General features: G+C 38.1%; 1 protein-coding gene across 1 annotated transcript in view; it reads left to right on the top strand.

The window, feature by feature from the left end:
- LOC136857786 (microtubule-associated protein futsch) overlaps nt 1-21792 on the top strand; it is a 468803-nt gene that overhangs the window by 164234 nt on the left and 282777 nt on the right. The window contains exons 6-7 of the mRNA XM_067136704.2: nt 692-730; nt 9638-9780. Coding sequence (XP_066992805.2) covers nt 692-730; nt 9638-9780 — 182 coding nt within the window. The remainder of the gene's footprint in view (nt 1-691; nt 731-9637; nt 9781-21792) is intronic.

Here is a 21792-nt window from a genome sequence, read left to right as displayed (position 1 = left end):
TTTATATTTATCTTTTATTGCTACATTGAATGTTTTCAAGAGCTGAATTCTGGTTTGGCGCTGCCCCCCTCCCCCCAATCTCACCCTCACCAACCTTTTCGCCATCTTACAAGCAGCTCTGTGGACTGCTGAAACACACAATGCCACTTTCTCTCGTGCACTGACTCTGTGAGCTGATTGCATTTGTTTGGAAATGTGTAAGCAGTTTGGCGTATTGTGATGAGGGTTGCAGTATCATATAGTGCAGTTTAATATTTTGATGTTACCGGGTGAGTTGGCCATGCGGTTAGACGTGTGCGGCTGTGAGCTTGCATCCAGGAGATAGTGGGTTTGAATCCCACTGTCGGCAGCCCTGACGATAGTTTTCCGTGGTTTCCCATTTTCACACCAGACAAATGGGGCTGCACCTTAATTAAAGGCCACGGCCGCTTCCTTCCAACTCCTAGGCCTTTCCTATCCCATCGTTGCCATAAGACCTATCTGTGTCAGTGCGACGTAAAGCCACTAGCAACAAGTTAAAAAAAAAAAAAAATGTTTGAAAAGGAGTCAAACAGTGTTTGAAACTGGCTTTTCTTATATTTCAATAATGTCAGATGTGCATTACATAAGAAGATTGATTTGTGTGCATGCTTTTTTTTTTTTTTCCCTACTTCTTGTAAACATTCAAATAAAGAGAGACTTTCTCTTTTAGGATTCTGGCTCAGAGAAGAAAAAAAAGAGGAAAAAGATGGTAAGTTGATAGGTTCTTTTATAATCCTCCATACAGACACAGTTCCTTTGTGCTTATAAATGTAACAAGGTTAAGATTCTACCTTTTCAATACAAATGTAAGTTGTACAAGATGTTGTCTACAACATATATTTATTTATGGGACCGATTTCGACTTATACAAATGTCATCAGCCTAAATCACTAAAAGAGCAAGTACATACTAAATTTTATACATATAAAGATACATAACATCATACTTCATTTTCACAAATAGAATTAACAGTTACATTAAAATTATGAACTTGGCAAGTTTTGAGACACATACTAGTCCTATGCCGTACAAACAAATCTTGTGATGTATTTTGTGAATCGTTGATTGTGTGAAAGTCTTGAAAAGTGTCACATATTGAATGTTGAATTAAAATAATGTGCACAGAACAAATACATGTTAAACCTATCGTGCATTACACACCTTGCTTCATTTTCACAGTTATAGTTTGTAATTTCAATAAAATATTTGTTGAGTTCTATAATTGTGAAAATGACTCAAGGTGTTATGTGCCCTTTTATGTAAAGCACAATAGGTTTAACATGTATTTGCTCTGTGCACATTATTTTAATTCAACATTCAATACGCGAAACTTCTAAAGACTTTCACACAATCAACGATTCACAAAATACATAACAAGATTTGATTGTATGGCATAGGACTATTATGTGTCTCAAAACACGCCAAGTTTATAATTTTTACGTAACTGTTAGTTCTATTTGTGAAAATGAAGTATGATATTATGTATCTTTATATGTATAAAATTTATTATGTACTTGCTCTTTTTAGTGATTTAGGCTGGTGATGACATTTGTATAAGTTGAAACCGGTCCCGTAAATAAATAAATGTAGACAACATCTTTTACAACTTAAATTTGTATTGAAAAGGTGGAACGTTACTGGAATCTTAACTTTGTTATCTCAGTTCAATACAGAACCATAATGAAGTTTATATGTTATGAATGTATCGTTATGGGTTTAAAAAAATCTCAAATGTCCATCTAATATTCAGTGTGGACTGTTGTTATCCAGTCTTGTGTATTTGAATTTTCTTTAAGTTAGAAATTAATGATTGTGGTTGGAGTTCAAAAATATAAAGGAATTTTGTTGAGCTGGAAGATGTTACTGACCTAATATTAAATGAAATATTTTTTGTGAGCAGTTGGCAGAGAAATGTTTTGTTAGTTTTGAAGTTCTCATATAAACGTAAGGTCTGTAGGTTTACGCATAGCGTGTTGGGGGCATGATAGCTTACTGAAATTGTCACAGGCTTCTCACTAAGGTAGCCACGAACCTGCTACACTGGCGTAGCAGGGGGAGAGGTGATACTCCCACGTGGCAGATAGGGGGGTCCTAACCGGCTTGCCGGCAGACTTGAGGGAAATAAAATACCTCTCGCGGTCCAAACATAGTACCCCCTGCGGGTGGGGGACGCACATGTAGAATACACCCGCAGTATCCCCTGCCTGTCCTAAGAGGTGACTAAAAGGGGTGACCAAGGGATGATCAAATTAGAACCATCAGACTGCTTGTAATTAGTACCATCACGCAGGGAACACCATGGGTCGCATTTACTTGCGCGTATTACCACTATGTTAGGTACGCAGTAGGTTTGTGATTAGTAGCAACTGTGTGTGAATCAGGATGAGGGTTTTACAGTACCTGTGATTCGTACCCCTATATGAGCAACACCATGGGATGAGCGACACCATGGTTCTGCCTTGCCTGTGATTGGTTCCCACTATGTGAGGAATACCACGGGATAGTTCAGGTCCCTGTGGTTGGTCCACTTATGTGAGGAACGTCATAGTTTGCGTTGCCTTTATAGGTTTGCGTTGCCTGTAAATAGCGCCGCAATGTGCGAAACACCATAGGTCTGTGTTACATGTGCGCATTACACTACCTGTGAATAGTACCATAATGTGTGGAATACCGCAAGTCTGCACTACTTTTGATTATTACCACCAAATGACAAATAGCATGGTTATACTTTCCTAGCGATAAGTACCATTAACGAGGGGCCGATGACCGGGATTTTGGACCCGTTTCGACTACAAGCATAATTGATTCAGCATCGTGCTACAGAAGCAGTCCCTTGGTCAGTAATACTATTGTTTTGTGCCAGCTTCTGTGCATGTGAGGCACTGTGGGTCAGTTCCACTGATCGTTTTAAATTTATATCCATCCATCCATTCATTCTTCGTCCTCAAGCTTTCAATTCTTGTCAGTGGAGGATTTTGGACTTTTAAATTGTCATAACATTTCGTCTCATTTCGTACCATTAGGGGCCGATGACCTTGACGTTAGGCCCCTTTAAACAACAAGCATCATCATCATCATCATCATCATCATCATCATCATCATCATCACTAAGGTGGCTGGGGTTGGAACCCGAGAAATACATGTGAATTTTTTAAAAGGAAAATCACTTCCCTATGGTTTGGATTCCATATAAAACTAGAAGTACTGAGCTTGATAGTTGCAGTCGCTTAAGTGCGGCCAGTATCCAGTATTACATGTTATAAATCTCATTTTTGGTCCGTATTGAAAATTTACAGTTCAACAACAATAAAGGTGTTTTAATTTAATCCACCTATTCAACACTTTTATTTCCACTTATAGTGGTTACATAAATAGACTCACAGTTAAATGGGACATGTTTGGCCCTCAATTAAGGGCATCTTCAGCCTAAAAACAATCAAGAGTACAACTAATATTAAAAGTGGAAGCTAAAAAAGTTTTTCCAGTTATTAAAATTCGGGACATAAAAATGTGAAAAATGTTACAATATATAAAGATCCTAAAGTAAAAACTGTCAATGATTAAACTAAAATCTTGTCGGAGACTAAAACTTCTTCCATTAAAAATTTCAATTAAAACAGTTCATTTAAAATGTTAGTGGAAAACCAAAGTGGTAATAATATAAAGCCAACGGCATGAGGGCGTGAACATAAGCATAAACATGATTGTCATAAATATAATATGTCCAAGGCCGCTGATGAAATTCGTCAGCATGAAGTGAGACAGAAGCATCTGAGTCTGAGTCTGACTCAGAGCCAACAGAAGGGCAACGACCAACACAACAGTAGATAACAAATAACAACCTTCAACTAACATAAAACATTATTTCAGTATCTTCTGCCATTTTCTGGCAAGGTTTCAGCCATTAGTATTACCTACGGTGCTAAGGGCCACTTACAATTTTCCAACTGATGCTTCTGTCTCACTTCATGCCGACGAATTTCATCAGCGGCCTTGGACATATTATATTTATGACAATCATGTTTATGCTTATGTTCACGCCCTCATGTTGTTGGCTTTATATTATTACCACTTTGGTTTTCCACTAACATTTTAAATGAACTGTTTTAATTGGAATTTTAATGGAAGAAGTTTTAGTCTCCGACAAGATTTTAGTTTAATCATTGACAGTTTTTACTTTAGCATCTTTACATATTCTATCATTTTTTCACATTTTTATGTCCCGAATTTTAATAACTGGCTAAAATTTTTAGCTTCCACTTTTAATATTAGTTGTACTCTTGATTGTTTTTAGGCTGAAGGTGCCCTTAATTGAGGGCGAAACATGTCCCGTTTAACTGTGAGTCTATTTATGTAACCACTATAAGTGAAAATAAAAGTATTGAATAGGTGGATTAAATTAAAACTCCTTTATTGTTGTTGAACAGTATCCAGTATTCGGTAGATAGTGGGTTTGAGCCCCACTGTCGGCAGCCCTGAAGTTGGTTTTCCGTGGTTTCCCATTTTCACACCAAGAAAATGCTGGGGCTGTACCTTAATTAAGGCCAAGGCCTCTTCCTTCCCACTCCTACACCTTTCCTGTCCCATTGTCACCATAAGACCTATCTGTGTCGATGTGACGTAAAACAAAAAAAAAGAAAAATACTAGAAGTTCCTGGGCTATGATCTGTCCAGCTCTTTTGCTCAATGGTCACTGTAGTGACCTTTGGTTCAGAGGGTCCCAGGTTTGATTTCGTATCTGGGTTGGGGATTCCCCTTAATTCCCTTGATTGGGGTTTGGGTGTTCTTACTGTCCCTGACAACCTGCAACTCATATACCATACACACTATCCTCCACCAAAGTAACAATCAGTTTCCCACACACAGCAGATACCATCCACTCTTGTTGGATCTTCTGCTGCACAAGAGTTGCACGAGACTAACGACGATGACAAAAACAACTTGCTTGTTGACATTCTGTACATGACTGAAGATCAATAACAACTTGTGAAAATTTAAATTTATAATTCCACCTTTACAATACTGTAATTGTCTTTATTGAAAAGATTACATTAGACTATACTCGTGATACATGTTTCGTCCTCTTATGGGACATCTGAGGTCACACATACAAACATTGAAAATAAGGTGAGGACACGTTAAAATAAGTAAATAAAAAGTCTTTAGATCTTGTGTCGTGGCATGTTGGCGTCTTGTCAATCTTGAATGTTAAAATGGTGCAGCATGAACATAATATGAAGCATGAAGTCCAGTTAAAACATTAAAATGCTGTTATATGCATAGAATTGCCCAATTATAAAACATGAGAGGCTGTGCGAATAAAATTATATGCATATTGTACATAAAATAGTGTGATGATAATGCCACATTAAAATAGCTTTCTTGATTAGGTGAAGGTGGAGTTATGCTGATGACGGAAGTTGAACTTGATTATGTGTTGACAGTATGGGCCTAAAAAGGAAAAAGTATGAGTGAACTGAAGAAAAAATGAAATTGAAATGTAAACTGAGTGCCCATCTGGTCGCTCTCCTCCTTGCCCTTCCTACATCGACCACTCCTCCTCAAGTGTTAAAGCTAACTGAGTGACGTCCTCGAAGGTTGTCGAGGACTGACTAGGAGGGGAGGTTGAGGGTAGTTTGATATAAGGGGGGATGTGTAAGGTAAAGCATTACTCACGCGCCTTCCCGTAAAGAATTTATTGATTAACTCCTCGAAAAGGTATATTGATTTCCTCCGATATTTCATTCAGATTATAAATCGGGTTGCATTTCTGATCAGTATTTATAAAAATGTTTTCCAAAATATTCAATAGATTTCCTTTCTTACATAAATGGAGAATTTGAAGGTCTTGTTTTATGTCCGTGAATGTATGATTGGTATCGACCATATGAGAACCGAATGCCGAGAATCTGTCATATTTTGACGCACTAACATGTTCATTATACCTTATATTAAAATTGCGGCCTATCTGTCCTCACCTTCAATTCATAATTTTCAGCTGTAGTCGTTTACAAGGAAGAATCATATGTCCAGATATAGTGAAACAATGTCTGTGTAGATCTCAAAAATGTCCCCTTTAGTTTTACACAACATTGGATACAGTATGACAAGCAGTAATCCTGCCACGAAAGAATATATTCATGGCACATTCCGCTAACACAATTCACATGATGAGGCTTCAAGCTCTGTTAAATGTAGAATTTAATATACACAATGTGATGTCAGGATGGAGATAGTAAATGTCGATCCCGTAACTGTTGGCTAAATTCAGAAATAAAAGTTGATTACTTACAAATGCACATCCTAGGTGACCAGCTAATTAGTTCACTTACATTCACATGCATAACCCAATATATGGTTATCATAGCAAACATCAATTTGTAGGTAAACCCTTTTTAACACCTAGGTAATTCCGGGATCAAGGACTTGTCCCACAACAAGTTCTTTCATCTTAACGGTCTTCTTCACGAGATGGCAAACGTCCGCCCTGTTGAAGCTAGGAACAAGAACTGACTGCGGTGAGCATACTCACGGCAATTAACTGACTCGCTTTGCGTCGAAGGAAAAAAACAGCACAGCGCACAGTTCAAGAGAGATCTGCGCACGCGCGCTCAATTGATTTGCTTATTAAGCGAATGAGAAGTATCGAAGCTATTGACATAACAATAGCAGATAACAGTCTTAGATATGCAGACGTGCTTGGTCACACTAATTATCGGCAATTCAAACAATGGATGATAGTTGGAGATAATCTCCCATACACAATAAATATGTCCAATTATTTAGGGTAGCTTTAATTCATGTTACACATATTACAGTGGAAGATTAAAAAAAAGGGATTTTGCCATCATGTTGGGAGCTTTTGTATCTAATGTGTTGTATTTTATTAGATTGGAGAATTAAAAACTACTTGTGGTCGATTGTTGTTTGGCTTGGCGTTACAGGTATTAGATTTTTCAAAGAGTTTGGGTGATCAAAGTTGCTGAACTGAAAAAAGTTTTCAGAGGAAACTGACGAAGTTTCCCCGGTAAAACTGAATGTACATTTTCATGATTTTTAAGTCGCGTACCGGTAATTAATGTTTGAAGCCGGCCCCGCTGTCTAACTTGCCTGCCTCTCACCTGGTGGGCCCGGGTTCGATTCCTGGCCGGGACTGGTTCCAGGTTCACTCGTACGATTATCTGGTAGGCGGAAGGTCCGTTGGGGCTGTAGTTTGGTTTAGGGGTGTTTGTAAGATGAAAGTATACATATTTCTTTTTTTAATGTTTAGCCAAATTGTTGATGGTTCATTCATACACAAATTTCCCGTATTGTACGGTTTTTTTTTCCGTGGACCCTCCAAAAACGAAGAGTCGAGGTTCCACTGTAAAAGGAAAAATAAGGGTGGTGTTAAATAGACACCTGTGAGATATGGCAAAATAACATATATTCAAACAAATAGATCCACGCCAACTTACTCACGCACGATGTAGAAGCCAAGTGTGTGCAGGACAAAATGAATATTACTATCAAGACACGTTACGAGAAAACTCGTACTGCATGATAAATAAGATCACTGGCCCACGAGGTTGATTAAAACTTACCATAACCCAAGGATTGCTGCACAATAGATAGGCTCATCCAGTTATGATCATGACCTTTATCCATTTTTTTTTTTTTAAGATGACATATTCATATCACCTCTCCAAGGGCGAACATGAATTACACAACATTAGCGTTAACGCAACATCAACACTAATACAAGCTCAGCCAGTCATAACCACGAAGAAATATAGCGTAGGATCTCAATTCAGAACAACAGGCAAACACACACCATTCACACAGAGCTATTTTCCGTTCCCACATATTGAATAATTTGTATGAAAAACAAATGCACACAAGAGAAGCAAATAAAACCTACAGCAAATGAAAATTTAAAATCCTGTAGAACAGCGGCTCAGTACACGAGTTCAGCATAACTACAGCAAACCAAAAATCTAAATAAATACTGTACATCCTGAAGAATAGAACCAGCAGATTCTATATAATCAAAATCATCGACTGTGAGCAGAGAGTCACGTAGGGTGGACGATAAATCCATTTGATAAACCACACAAAATCTAGTGCAAGCATTTTGTAGTTTAACATTTTCACCTTCCTCACATCAGACATTGTTGTCTCTCACAGAGAGCGGAAGGCAAAGAGTGTCACAAGAGAGAAATGCTTTGTCAGATATTGATGGCATGAGACGCCATCTGTCAAAGAGAAGCTAAAGATATGTCATGGTTGGGAATATTACAAATTGATACGTTCGGGACATTGCCTCGAGAGTGACGTTAGAATGGTGTAACACAAGGACAAACTTGGTGTGGCACAGAACACAAACACCAAACTGATGACCAATGCACAGGAGATCCTGATATACGAGTAAGTACACCAAAAATACAGTATGTCTCTGAACGTTGCATTCTTGGGACAACTGGTTGCCTTCAAATAGAACTTTACAAAGGAAAATCCTTTGTAAAGTGAAAACCATCAATACGGAATGATTTCAATATCTTGTAATTCAAATAGAATTCAGAAAAGGAGATAAACATCTGCTTGGCGGGTATTCTGGGGTCTCAAATTCATTATAATGGACTAAGGAATAAACTGTTGACACAGATTTAAAGCCATGGAGACTTGCATATTCTCAGTTCTACTGTATAGATGCTCATCTTGGACATTTGCAGAGTAAGAATGATCAACCATCAATATCTACCAGAGGAAGATGCACATAAGTATACTGAGCATCACTTTCAGAGAGTTGCAAATAATGAAATATTGCACAAACTGGCAAATACCTCTGATGTAGCCAAATGAGTTTCGATGATTAAGGGGAAATAGGTGTGGGGTGAAAGTGGCAGCAAATAGTGGTCAAAGATGGTGAAAGACAGACAGCAGTGGAAAGAACGTGGACACAGTATGTTCAAGTAGATAGATTTCTGACTAAACTGCTGAGTAGTGTTATTAAAAAAGTGTAGATAATGAAAGTTAACTTTTAAGTTTTCAGTTTGTGGATACACTAATTAGAACAGTTAAAACTTACATTTATTGTATTGTTTTTACAGATATGTTACAGTGTTTCAGGTGTATATTTTACAAGCATGTTATAGTGTTCTAACTATTATAATTAGTGTATTGACAGACTGGAAAACTTGTTATATTAACTGAGTTGACACTGAGAAATAATGGCTTCCATCTCAAAACAGAATGAAATTAACAAATCACAGCAAGCACTAGTGAGGCATCCTTGCAGTGGCAATCTTTCTGAACACTCCCTGTACAGGAAGCCTTGGCCTTTCAAGGGACCTTTGGGCCATGCATTTGTTCATTCATTCTAAAAAACTAACAGAATGGTGATTTTTCCTGAGAGTCTAAATCATACCAGCGCAGGGGAGTGATGCCATTTTGTATAATCTGGGTGCATAGCATTAAAAGAATACATACGTGGTGAAGTTAACCAGCTGTAAAATTCTATTGTCTGTTTGATCAGCACAGATTAGACTTGATAATCAAGTTAATCTAAGTATGTATTGTATATTTTGTACTGGAGGATGTCTTTGTTCACTTACAACACAGTGTTTGTATGTTGTAGGTTGAAAGTGATGAAGATTACACTGCTGAAGATAGGGATGAAGGAAAAAAGAAGCAATCGGAGAAGAAAAAGAAGAAAAAGAAGAAAGTTTCTGGTCTTTCATTTAATGAAAATAATCCATGGCAGTCATCATCGGGTTCTAGGTTTGTTCTATTTATTTCACATTTCTGTCATTCGTTCATTAAACAAAAATTTAAAAGACAGGGTACTAAACTAGTGACATTATGTAAGTCCCTTATTAATGAAAGATTTGTGAAATGAAACTTAATGTCAGAAATTCTAAGATGCTTTTGCCTATGTTATGTTGTATGCCCTTGCATGTTTGATAGCCGCTTCGTCTGAGATTATATTTTTTGCTTTAATTATGGTGAAAGTTGCATCACTGTACTTACAAAATGCACACTTTGAACTGTTATTTTGTCAGGTCATAATAGTATTAGGACCCTGGTTCATGTCCGGTGTCATGTGTGAGCAGTACTTGAAACTTGAATCTGTCCCACATTGATGGCACCCATATATTGTCTTCTTCTTTTTCCCCTTTTGAATAGTACATTCCTCACATCTTTGGGACTGACTTTAGTCTGAAGGAAGGGAAATCTTATCCATGAACATTTCTGATGGTGGGCCTCCAAATCTTAATCTAATCAAATTTTTATTTCTCCTTGTGGAGCAGAGAGCATTCAGGAAATCACTCCATTTGGTATATTCTGCTGTCAGGTCTTTTACTTTATAACATTTTTTTGCAATTCCATTCAGTTTCTCTCTAACTGCTTGCCTCTAAGTGTTCCTAGGTCCTCCACACTTCTTTTTCCCTTTTGGATTCCATTTTAAGATTGACTTTTTAACTGGTCTGTCCTGTTTCCTTAATGCCCCACTTTCCCCCCCCCCCCCCTTATTTCTGGTTGGTTTTTCTCCACAGGTTTTCATTTGTGATCACTTCAGGCAATCTTATATTGATGATATACTATAGACGGCAGATTCATGAACACTTGGAGTTTGTGTGTGATTTGTTTAGTGACATTCCATAATTGAGAGCCATATAGGAGAACAGACTTCACATTTGTATAGAGAAGACAGATCTTGGTTTTATATGAGAGGTTGATGCTCTTTTAATTATGGTGTAGTAGAACAAATAAGCTATTTCCTTTCTGGATTTGAGCCTTGATGTTTTCCACTGTGCCACCAGTCTTTCTGTTGTGCTCGAAGTTAGTCAAAGGAACTAAGTTCTTATATTTGTTTACCAGATATTATGAGCTGGTTCCATTGATTCTTATTTCCTTTGTCTTTGCAGCATTTATTTTAAGCCCGACAGCTGCTGCTTCTTGTTCTGACTTCAACAGCCTTCCCTTCATATCTTCAAAGTTCTCGGACAATAGGCATATATCAGGGAAGTGTAGGTCTTCAAGGAAGCTGTCTTCCTCACACTGTATACCTCTCTTTTCGCCCTCCACTGCCTTCCTCATTACTGGATCTAACATGAGTGAGAACAATGTAGGAGAGAGGACGCAACTGTGGCGAACACCTGAGCTGATTTTGATAGGGTCAGTTATCTTTCCTTTGTGAATGATGTGACATTTGTATCCATCATACCGGGCGAGTTGGCCATACGCTTAGGGGCGCGCAGCTGTGAGCTTGCATGCGGGAGATAGTAGGTTCGAACCCCACTGTCGGCAGCCCTGAATATGGTTTTCCGTGGTTTCCCATTTTTACACCAGGCAAATGCTGGGGCTGTACCTTAATTAAGGCCACGGCTGCTTCCTTCCCATTCCTAGGCCTTTCCTATCCCATCGTTGCCATAAGACCTATCTGTGTCGGTGCGACGTAAAGCAAAATAGCAAAAATAGATCATCACCTTCGGCCAGTCCAGCTTGGAACGTCCTATCAAAAGCTAAGCTGTTGCTGGCATAGCTCTCAGGATCGTTTGATCCCTTCAGCCCCACCACCATGATAAGATAAGAATACCAATGGGGAGAAATATACATAAATTACCAGATGAAACATTTGAAGTGAACTAGGACGTTTAGTTGTTGCAGCCACTGAATAGCCGTTGTTGATGCTGTCAGACGATCGCCGATTGTCGCAGAGAAGGCTCTGTGTTTGCACCTGAAGGTGATTTGTCACATTGTCTGGAATTCTTCCCTTGCAGTTGATGCTTTGGAGAAGGCTATATGCCCAAAATATCCATTGCCAGTGACCAGTGCGCACCTGTTTAGTGGGACCTATACTCTCAGGGGAAGATGAAATCTGGGCGGGTGCTGCGTAGTGTTGATGATTGATCTCCATTCATTGGAGGTCTTTCCAGTCCATTTTTCATTTCAGATTTGCAGTCTAGAGTGATTTTCTTTCATCAGTTTTTTAGCCAGCAGCAGAGGAAGGTATCTGGATTTCAGTTGGGTTGTGCGATTCTGTGAATGTTTTGATGAATTGGAAGTAATTTATTAGCTTTTTGTATTATATGCTTCTCAGACAAGATTGTTTATGCGGCATGGACCTGGTAAGGATGGATGTCGGTTGATGGTGTTGGTTTTCTTGGTGTGGGTACTTTCACTCCATAAACACAGTAATTGAAACTGAGAGGAATTTTTCTCTTGGTGAAACTTTCTATCTATTTTTTCACCGCGTTTAACAACATACCATTATCTGAGCCAATGACCTAGATGTTAGGCCCCTTTAAATCTTACGACATTGTCGGATCTTTTTGCAATCGCTCACAATCCTGTAATTTATCTGTTACTCTACACAGTATGGCATCATCCACAAAAAGTAATATCTGTTATTCCAGGTCTTTACTCGAATAATTTATATATATATAATCTTAATCATTACTGGATAAGATAATCTTTCACCTACTCTAATTCTCTGAGTTCTATTTTCTAGAAATGTAGCCATCTATTCAATCACTCTTTCATCCAGTCCAATAGCCCTAATTTTCATTGGTAGTCTACCATGATCCATCCTAGGTCCGTAGTGATACAGTTCATTTGACCTCCTGAATCTAAATTATCTACTATATCTTGTTGAACCTCCTGAATCTAAAATATCTGCTATATCTTGCTGGAATCCTGGAGGTTGTTTATGTTAATAACCTTTTTAAATGCCTTCTATCAAACCAGTTAGTAATTTTGAAAACATGTCTATTATAAACGGAAAGAATGCTTTCCCAGAGCTTACATACTACATGTCAGTCCTACTGGCCTATAATTATCCATTCATTTGGTATAGCTCCTTCATGCAAACACTAATCAAATAAGTACTAATATCTCCAATATCTCTAGAAATCTTGTCAATTCCAGCTGTTTTTCTAGCTTTCAACTTGTGTATCTGTTTATTAATAGCTGGGCTGAGTGGGTCAGATAGTTAAGATGCTGGCCTTCTGACCTCAACGTGGCATGTTCATTCCTGGCTCAGTCCATTGGTATTTGAAGGTGCTCAGGTGTCAGATTTACTGACATCTAAAAGAACTCCTGCAGGACTAAATTCCAGCACCTCAGCATCTCTGAAAAGCATAAAAGTAGTTAGTGGAATGTAAAGCCAATAACATTTTCTTTTTTATTGTTTATTAATATATTTATTAAAACAGGTAAATTTCAGTACCTCGCTGGTATCCATCACTACCTTTGCACATTGGTGGCTCAATAATTCTGCCTATTAAATCCTCACAAATATATGCCCCTTACTCATGTAAGTTACCTCGGTCTCTCCTTACTTTCACAATCATTCCTATCTCTCTTTCCTTGTAACTTGCATGTCTTTCTTAAGCTCTCCTATTTGTCTCTCGTAATATAGTGGGCCTTTACCATTCCTTACCACTTTTAGAGGTACTTCATCAACAATTGCTTTAAACCCATCCCGTAGGCTGTTTACCTTTAGATTTACCATTTCCCACTGATCATTATTTTTAAAAATCGTTCACATGCATCTCTTATCAACCATGTTGTGGTGTCCGAATAGTCTTACTTTTATAACTTTTCTTTCTATCACATTTTTTAACTATGTCTAAAACAATTTTGTGATCACGTATACCATCTATCATTGCAGTTTTTCTATGGGCCTCATCTGGTTTTATCAGAACGACATCTAGAATATTCTTCCTTTTAGTTGTTACCATCACTTTCTGATTCAACTGTCCTTATCATTTGTTGTGTATACTCTCTTGTCATTTGCATTACCTTTCCAATTAACATTAGGTAAATTGAGATCACCTGCTATAATCATGTTCCTTTCTGTATCATTCCTCTCATAACTGATTATCATATCAAGTAATGCTGTGTCAGTGTCACCCCTCCTAGATCTGTACACCCCAAAATATCAAGTTATCTATTATCTTTAGAAATGAGCCTTTCATGTAGAATTTCATGTTTCTCATCCTTAACATTTTCATAGCTTACAAATACTGTACTTCTATCACCAGTATGGATACTGCCCCACCTTTCAATTTCATCCTGTCTCTACAATAAACATTCTAGTCCTGGGGAAAAATTTCTGCATCTGTAATATAATTTTTCAGCCATGATTTACAGCATGCCCCATTACATGACAGTAATACTACATGCTTTGAATAATAATAATAATAATAATAATAATAATAATAATAATAATAATAATAATAACAATAACAATAACAATAACAATAACAACAACGACGACGGCACTCCAGTTTCTCGGGTGTGGTTAAGAAGCCTCCTCCACTTCTTTCTCTCCTTGCACTCTCCTGCTCCATTATTTCTGCCACATCCAATCCAGCTTCTCTAATGTCCTTCCAAATCTGATCCATCCACCTTCTTCTCGGTCTTCCAACTGGTCTCTTTCCCTTAACTTCTCTTTCCAATTCCCTTCTTGCCATCTGTTCCTTTCCCATCCTTTTTACATGTCCAAACCATCTAAGTCTTGCTTTCTGTATGTTCTGTACTAACGGTTCTATATTTAGCTCTTTTCTGATTTGAATAATCATGTAACACTATTTAACTTAATTTCCTAATTAAGCATGTGAGATTACATTCATAATTCAGTGGCTGTTATGATGTACATTATTTACATGTGTGAACAAAACTATTTTCATTTTGTAAACATGGGCTTATGCCATGTCAAAAGAATGAGGTGAAACTCTTTACGTTTCTCAGAGAACTTTGCTCCGTGTCTTGAGAAGAAAATCTTGACTGTTTACAAGGAAAACTTCAACATTGAATTTAAGAATGCTTTACAATTGGAGCTGTAGTGGTAAGCTCATTCGTCACCAGGTGGCTCGCTGTATGCTGGCACAGTACAAGTATTCCAACATAAAGCTCCAATTAAGATGTTCTATCAAACAGAGAGGACATCAGACAAATCAGGAACGAATGTGGTAGCAGAAATAAATAGAAACCAATATAATAAAATAAAATAAAATGCAAGAAAAGACAGCAGGATAGAATAGAACAGAGCTGAAGAATGGAAAGAAAGTGTGCGGAGAAAACCAGGGGATGATAATGTGGGATGGTCTGGGAGGGGAGGAGGTGGTATCAAATAACCCTTCAACCCAGTGCACTTGTGGTGAGTTGCGATGTGGAGTCTTTGTTCACTAAAGCATTGATTGACTTGGTCATGTCTCTTATCGAGCATCTGTTCCTTGGGGACATTACTAAGCTATTTCACCACTGCATGACTTTGAGCTATTTCTTGTGGGGTGGGCAGTTTTACGAACAGACAGATGGGGCAGCTATGGGAAGTCCACTCTCTCTGGTAGTAGGCTAATTTCTTTATGCAGCATTTTGAGCTGTTACTTCGGCGCCCGTCAAACCTATGATTTAGTGGACGTATGTTGATGACACATTTGTGGTTTGGACAGAAGGTCCTGAGAAACTTAATGTATTTTTAAACCATTTAAATCAGCAACATCCTTCAATTAAATTCATTATGTAGGTTGAGTCAGATGGATGCCTTCCTTTCTTGGATGTTCTAGTAAGAAAGAAATCGGACAGCTCCTTAGGACATACCATCTGTCGTAAGTCTACGCAATCAAATTGCTATCTCCATGCAGGTTCTCACCACCATCCAGCACAAAAACAGGGCATTCTTATGACACTCACTACGAGAGTGACATGAATTTGTGAGCCATCAAATATCCAGGAGGAGATGGACGTACTCACTCTAAAGTCACATTCAAGGGTAATGGTTATAATGATTATTCATGAAGTGCCGCATTCCAGACGGACAACTAAGCAAAGCTCACAGAAGAAAGTAGTGAAGGGAACTGCCTAACTGCTTCACATTCACAATACCACAGACCGAATTGCCAAGGTCCTCCGCAAGCACAATATAGAAACTGTCTTTGGCACCGTCACTAAAATTGCTCACAGTTTAGGTAAAAGGACAAATTATCCCCACTATTACACCCTGGGGTGTACAAAATTCCCTGTACTTGCGACAAGGTATTCTTGGGCAAACATGCCAGTTGATAGGGACTTGCATCAAGGAACACCAAAGAAATATCCGTCTCAACCAGCCAGAATAGTCAGCAATAGCTGAGCACGTCCTGTCGTCGGGTCATGATGTTGTATTCCAAGATCTTCGAGCTCTTACCCACACTAAACACTACAAGTCTAGGATTGTATGGGAAGCTGTGGAAATACCTAAAATTCCTAACAATTTCAACAGAACACTGGCTATCAATTACGTAATACGTGATTGCCAGCCGTTAAGGATTCATGTAGGTAGTTTTCTTCCCTGTCCTTTCTCTATTGTTATTTTGTTTTGGTGTTTTCCAAATTCGTACGTTCGTCACCACCAGATGGCTCATTCCAAGCTATGTGTGATGTGTTAAGTGTTATACTTACATAACATGTGTACACTTGTTATGCCCCTCCCACACCGTCTCGCATCATTATCATCCTCTGGTTTTCTCCGCACAGTTTCTTTCCATTCTTCAGCTTTATTCTATTCTATCCTGGTGTCTTTCCTTGCATTTTATTTTATTAGTTTCTATTTATTTCTGCTACCACATTCGTTCCTGATTCATCTGCCTCCCCCCCTCTCTCTCTCTCTCTCTCTCTGTATGATAGAATGTCTTAATTGGATCTTTATATTGGAATACTAGTGCTGTGCCAGCATACAGCGAGCCACCTGGTGACGAATGAGATTACCACTACAGCTCCAACGGTAAAGCATTCTTAAATTCAAACTCTCATTATTTGTAGAAGTTTTCCTCGTTAACAGCCGAAATTTTCTTCTGAAGACATGGGGCAAAGTTCTCTCAAAACGTAAAGAGTTTATCCTTATTTTCTGAATACGGCATAAGCCCAAAAGCCCATATCATGTCTACAAGTACGGGCCGTGAATGTATCGATGATAACATTCCTCCTCTCCCCCCAAACTGTTCTTATACTATTGAGTTCATGAAACGTGAGAATTGTAAACATCTTCAGCCATAATTGTAAAAGACAAAGTTTACAAAATATAAAGCAAGGATACATTAAAATTCACACTAGGTAGTTCTTGGTATGTTCTGTCTAATGCCGATTAAAAACACTACCTTTGTCAACTTGCATGCAGTTGGTATTGAGAATATATAGAACTGGTTACAAAAGTCGTTTATACAAGTTTCTTGAAAAATTATGGCTTACATGTAACCTGGTAAGGTTGGGTTGTAGAATTACTATAACTGAGTGTAGTTGAAAACTTATTAGTTATTAGTCTTAGAGAAATTCAAGTTCGTTTGGCCAGTGAGATGATTTGATTCTATAGCTTCAGATAGGAGGAACTTTTATTGGAAATACATAGACCAGGTGCGGGCTTGTCTTCACAAAATATTGAACAAGAAGAAGTCTGAAAGAAAGAAGCAATAACTTAGGAGCAAGGTTGACTGATGAAATCTATGTTAAATGAAAGTACATTTGAGTACTTGTCTGCGCTGCTCTTGTGTTATTGCGAACAGCTCGTATGCTCGTATGAACTGTCTGTAGGCTGTTCACATGACTGCAGCAGCAAACATGTAGGGGAAGGGATGAGGGGGTTAGTAAGCTGATGGTGGGAAGTTCATTTGGCCAGTGAGCTGATTCAATTCTGTAGCTTGAGATAGGAGGAACTTTTCTTGGAAATACACAGACCAGGTGTGGGCTTGTCTTCAAAAGATGTTAAATGAGAAGAAGTCTGAAAGGAAGAAGCAATAACTTAGGAGCAAGGTCGACAGATCAAATCCGTGTTAAATGAAAGTACATTTGAGTGCTTACGTCTGCGCTGCTCTTGTGTTATTGCGAACAGCTTGTATGCTATACTCAGTTACAGTAATTCTACAACCCAACCTTACCAGCTTACTTGTAGGCCATTTATTTTTTCAAGAAACTAGAATAAACGCCTTTTGTAACCAGTATATATTCTCAACACCAACTGCATGCAAGTTGACAGAGGTAGTATTTTTAATCGGCATTGGACAGGACATATCAAGAACTACTTAGTGCTTTTTACATGTGAATTTTAATGTATCTTGGTTTTATATTTTGTCTTATTTTGGCTGAAGATGTTCCAATGGGATGAAACATATTCCATTTTACTAAAATGATGTTATTCTGAAAAGAATAAAAGCAAATGTATTTTAAAGGGGAAATTTTTACCTGAAAATACCATAATACCATGAATCTGTACCTAAAACACATTTAATTAAAATGCTTCTTCCTCTCTCAGGTAATTCACACTGAAATAATAAATGGTCTACTGTTTGATCACTGCCATTGCTTGGTGATATAGGACTATTTGAACATTTTTGACGATGAAAATAACTCTGAATTTCCCTTCATTTTCTTTATTATTATTATTATTATTATTATTATTATTATTATTATTATTATTATTATTATTATTATTATTATTAAATCAATACAACTATACATAAACATAGCATGACCCATTACTGTTGTGGTGGAATTTGGCATTAAATAAATTTGTTGGGAAGTCTGTCTATTAGACTGGGAAAACATTACCTTTTTAGTGAACCCTTCTTCATTTTGATCCCATTCACTCTACCATTTTAGCAGGCTCTCATCACTCAATTTCTTAATCAAGGCACTTTTAGGAATTTTGCTGTATCATGCACTAATTTCACTGTTGTGCCCTGCTTCCTTGGTTAGATAATCTGCCAGCTCGTTACCCTGGTTCCCAGCATGGGCTTTGATTTTCCAGTTGTTACTTGCAAGCATCGTTAGTTTCATCTTGATTTGATGAATAAGGTAATTGTAATTATTATATTTGAATGAGTCTGTTGTTTTTACTCTCAATGAATATCACGGTTTGCTGCAAGATATTTTCCTTCATTACCAATGTTTCAATTGATTCAAGTGCTTTCAGAATTGCCAGCTGCTCTGCTTGATTATTTGAACAATTTTTAATCCAGTTTAGATTTTAACTGTCATGTAAGATTGTTTTCCAAAAATATAGCTACTCCTGAACCAACTCTGATGTCACTCTTGCTTCTATCTGAGAATATGTAAAGGGTGTAATTTTCAGATTCGTTGAATTTGCTAATTATGTTGTTTTCTGCTGGACGTAATGTGTTGTGTACCCACTGCTAGGTTTATTAAATTATTTTTTCTCATTTCTTTCAAAGCTTTGTATAATTTTAGGCTCTCTTCTGCTTTAATAACAGTAGGTGTCAATCCTGTCATGGTAAACAGTGCTTCATTAGATGAAAAATGAAAACCTACAACCTGTTTTCCAGTTATTGACCGGGTCAGGGATGTAATGAATGAAGCGGATATAGGCTGTTAGTACGATGGGGTCGCCACTCCCAAAGTGATTGATTAATGAATGATAGATGCAATGAAATGAGAATGGAGAGTGTTGCTGGAATGAAAGATGACAGGGAAAACCGGAGTACCCGGAGAAAAACCTGAGCTGCCTCCGATTTGTCCAGCACAAATCTCACATGGAGTGACCGGGATTTAAACCACGGTATCCAGCGGTGAGAGGCCGACGCGCTGCCGCCTGAGCCACGGAGGCTCTCTGCTTCATTAGATATAGTCCGGAAATCTTTTGTGACTTTGATATCGGTAATCCTTTGCACTCCTAGATAAATTTTCATGGTGCTTTCCTTTTTCATTGCTCCTATCCATACAGGTGCTCCATACAGTAGCAGATGATGTATTGCTCCTTCATATATGTAGGCCATCCAGAAACTAAGTTTCCCTATTTATTTTCTTATAAAGTAAACGTATTTAGCTAGTAAATATGAGCCTGTGCGACAGATCTGTGATGTATGGCCGGACAAGTCCCGCCTGATGTCAATAATGCAGCAGCAGTGGTTCGAAATGGCGGCTCATATGCTTTCTCCCCTCGCCTGCGAGGTTCAGCCTGGGATAGTTTCCACGGAAATTGCAATGGGCCATTCAAAAATAGAGGCACGCAATGCTCAGTGCAGGTGTTGTGCTGATCCTCGGCAGTGCTCGCCGACTTATGGCTCGGCGCTCAACAACTATTCTACAGGAGTTTGTCTGAGAAGTGTTTAATCATCTGTCGTACAGTCCTGATCTTGCTCTCGGTGATTTTCATTTTTTTGTGCACCTCAAGAAATTCCTGTCCTGTCAAGTTTTTCACAAGGACGAAGAGCTGAAGATGAATGTCACATGCTGGTTCCGTTCTCAAGTGGCAGACTTCTACAACACTGGCAAACAAAAGTTGATTCCACGGTGTGACAAGTGTCTCAATTCTGGTGGTGATTATGTAAAAAAAAAATAGCTCCAGTATTGCTGTATCGGGTGCCAGTAAAGTTTATCATGTGACTATGTTCCCCCCCCCCCCTTGGGAAACGTAATTTCTGGATGGCCCTTGTATTATCTTAAGAGCCTCATGTTGAAGCCTCAGACATATTTCTGGTGATTTTTGACAATGCATGAATTAATTTTGTACCTGTTCTTATTTTTAGCCCATGTTGCTAATTTCATTTCCAAGTTTGTATAGCATTCCATTTCTTTTAACCTCTGTGGGTGGGGGATGCAGATTAAGAATACACCCATGGTATCCCCTGCCTGTCATAAGAGGCAACTAAAAGGGGTGACCAAGGGATGATTGAGTTAGAACCATGAAACTACTTGTGATTAGTACCATCACGCGGGAAACACCATGGGTCGCCTTTACTTGCGAGTAGTACCACTATTACAAGATATTAGAATCATTCTGTATTGACGGTTTTCACTTTACAAAGGAAAAAAATTAAATGTGTCCTCCTAATTCAATACAAAACTAATTCCATCATTAGGTGGAGCAATAAAATTCAAACATGTTTCGACTGGTTTGAGCCATCTTCTGTGAAATAAGGGGGTGTTAAAGTAATGTACATAATACAAGCCAAAAATATGCTAAAAACATAATGAAGGAACAAATGAAAAACAAAAGAGACACATGGAAATAAAAACAATAAAAATATACAATATTTACATCACTAGATGGAGCAATAAAATTGTTACATTTTTTGGATTCAGTTATGTTTTATATTAACCTTTTTTCACTGAATTGGTCTCAGCAAATTATTTGTTGCTCCATCTAGTGATGTAAATAATGTATATTGTTATTGTTTTTATTTCTGTCCCTTTTGTTTTTCATTTGTTCCTTCATTATGTTTTTAGCACATTTTTAGCTTGTATTATGTAGATTACTTTAACTCCCCCTTATTTCACTGAAGATGGCTCAAACAGCTCGAAACATGTTTGAATTTTATTGCTTCATCTAATGATGGAATTATGTTTTGTATTGAATCAGGAGGATACATTTAATTTTTTCCTTTGTAAAGTAGTACCACTATGTTAGGTACGCAATAGGTTTGTGATTAGTAGCAGCAGAGAGCAGTTCACTGTGGGTTTCCAGTACTTGTGATTAGTACCACTATATGTGGAACATCACGGGCTTATGTTGCCTGTGATTTGTACCATTATGTGAGAGACACCATGATTCTGGGCGTTGCCTGTGATTAGTACCACTATATGAGCAACACCGTTGGTCTGTGTTGCCTGTGATTTGTACCCACTGTGTGAAGAACACCATGGGATAGTAGGAGTCCCTGTGATTAGTACACCTGTGTGAGGTGCACCATGGGTTTGCATTGCCTACGAATGGCGCCATTATGTGAGAGACACTGTAAGTCTGCGTTACGTGTGTGATGTACAATACTTGTCAGTAGTACCATAATTTCTGTA

This window comes from Anabrus simplex, chromosome 1 (assembly GCF_040414725.1).
Source record: "Anabrus simplex isolate iqAnaSimp1 chromosome 1, ASM4041472v1, whole genome shotgun sequence".
Taxonomy (NCBI): domain Eukaryota; kingdom Metazoa; phylum Arthropoda; class Insecta; order Orthoptera; family Tettigoniidae; genus Anabrus; species Anabrus simplex.
The sequence above is the reverse complement of the archived record's forward strand: the minus strand, read 5'-3'. Positions and strand labels throughout refer to the sequence as shown.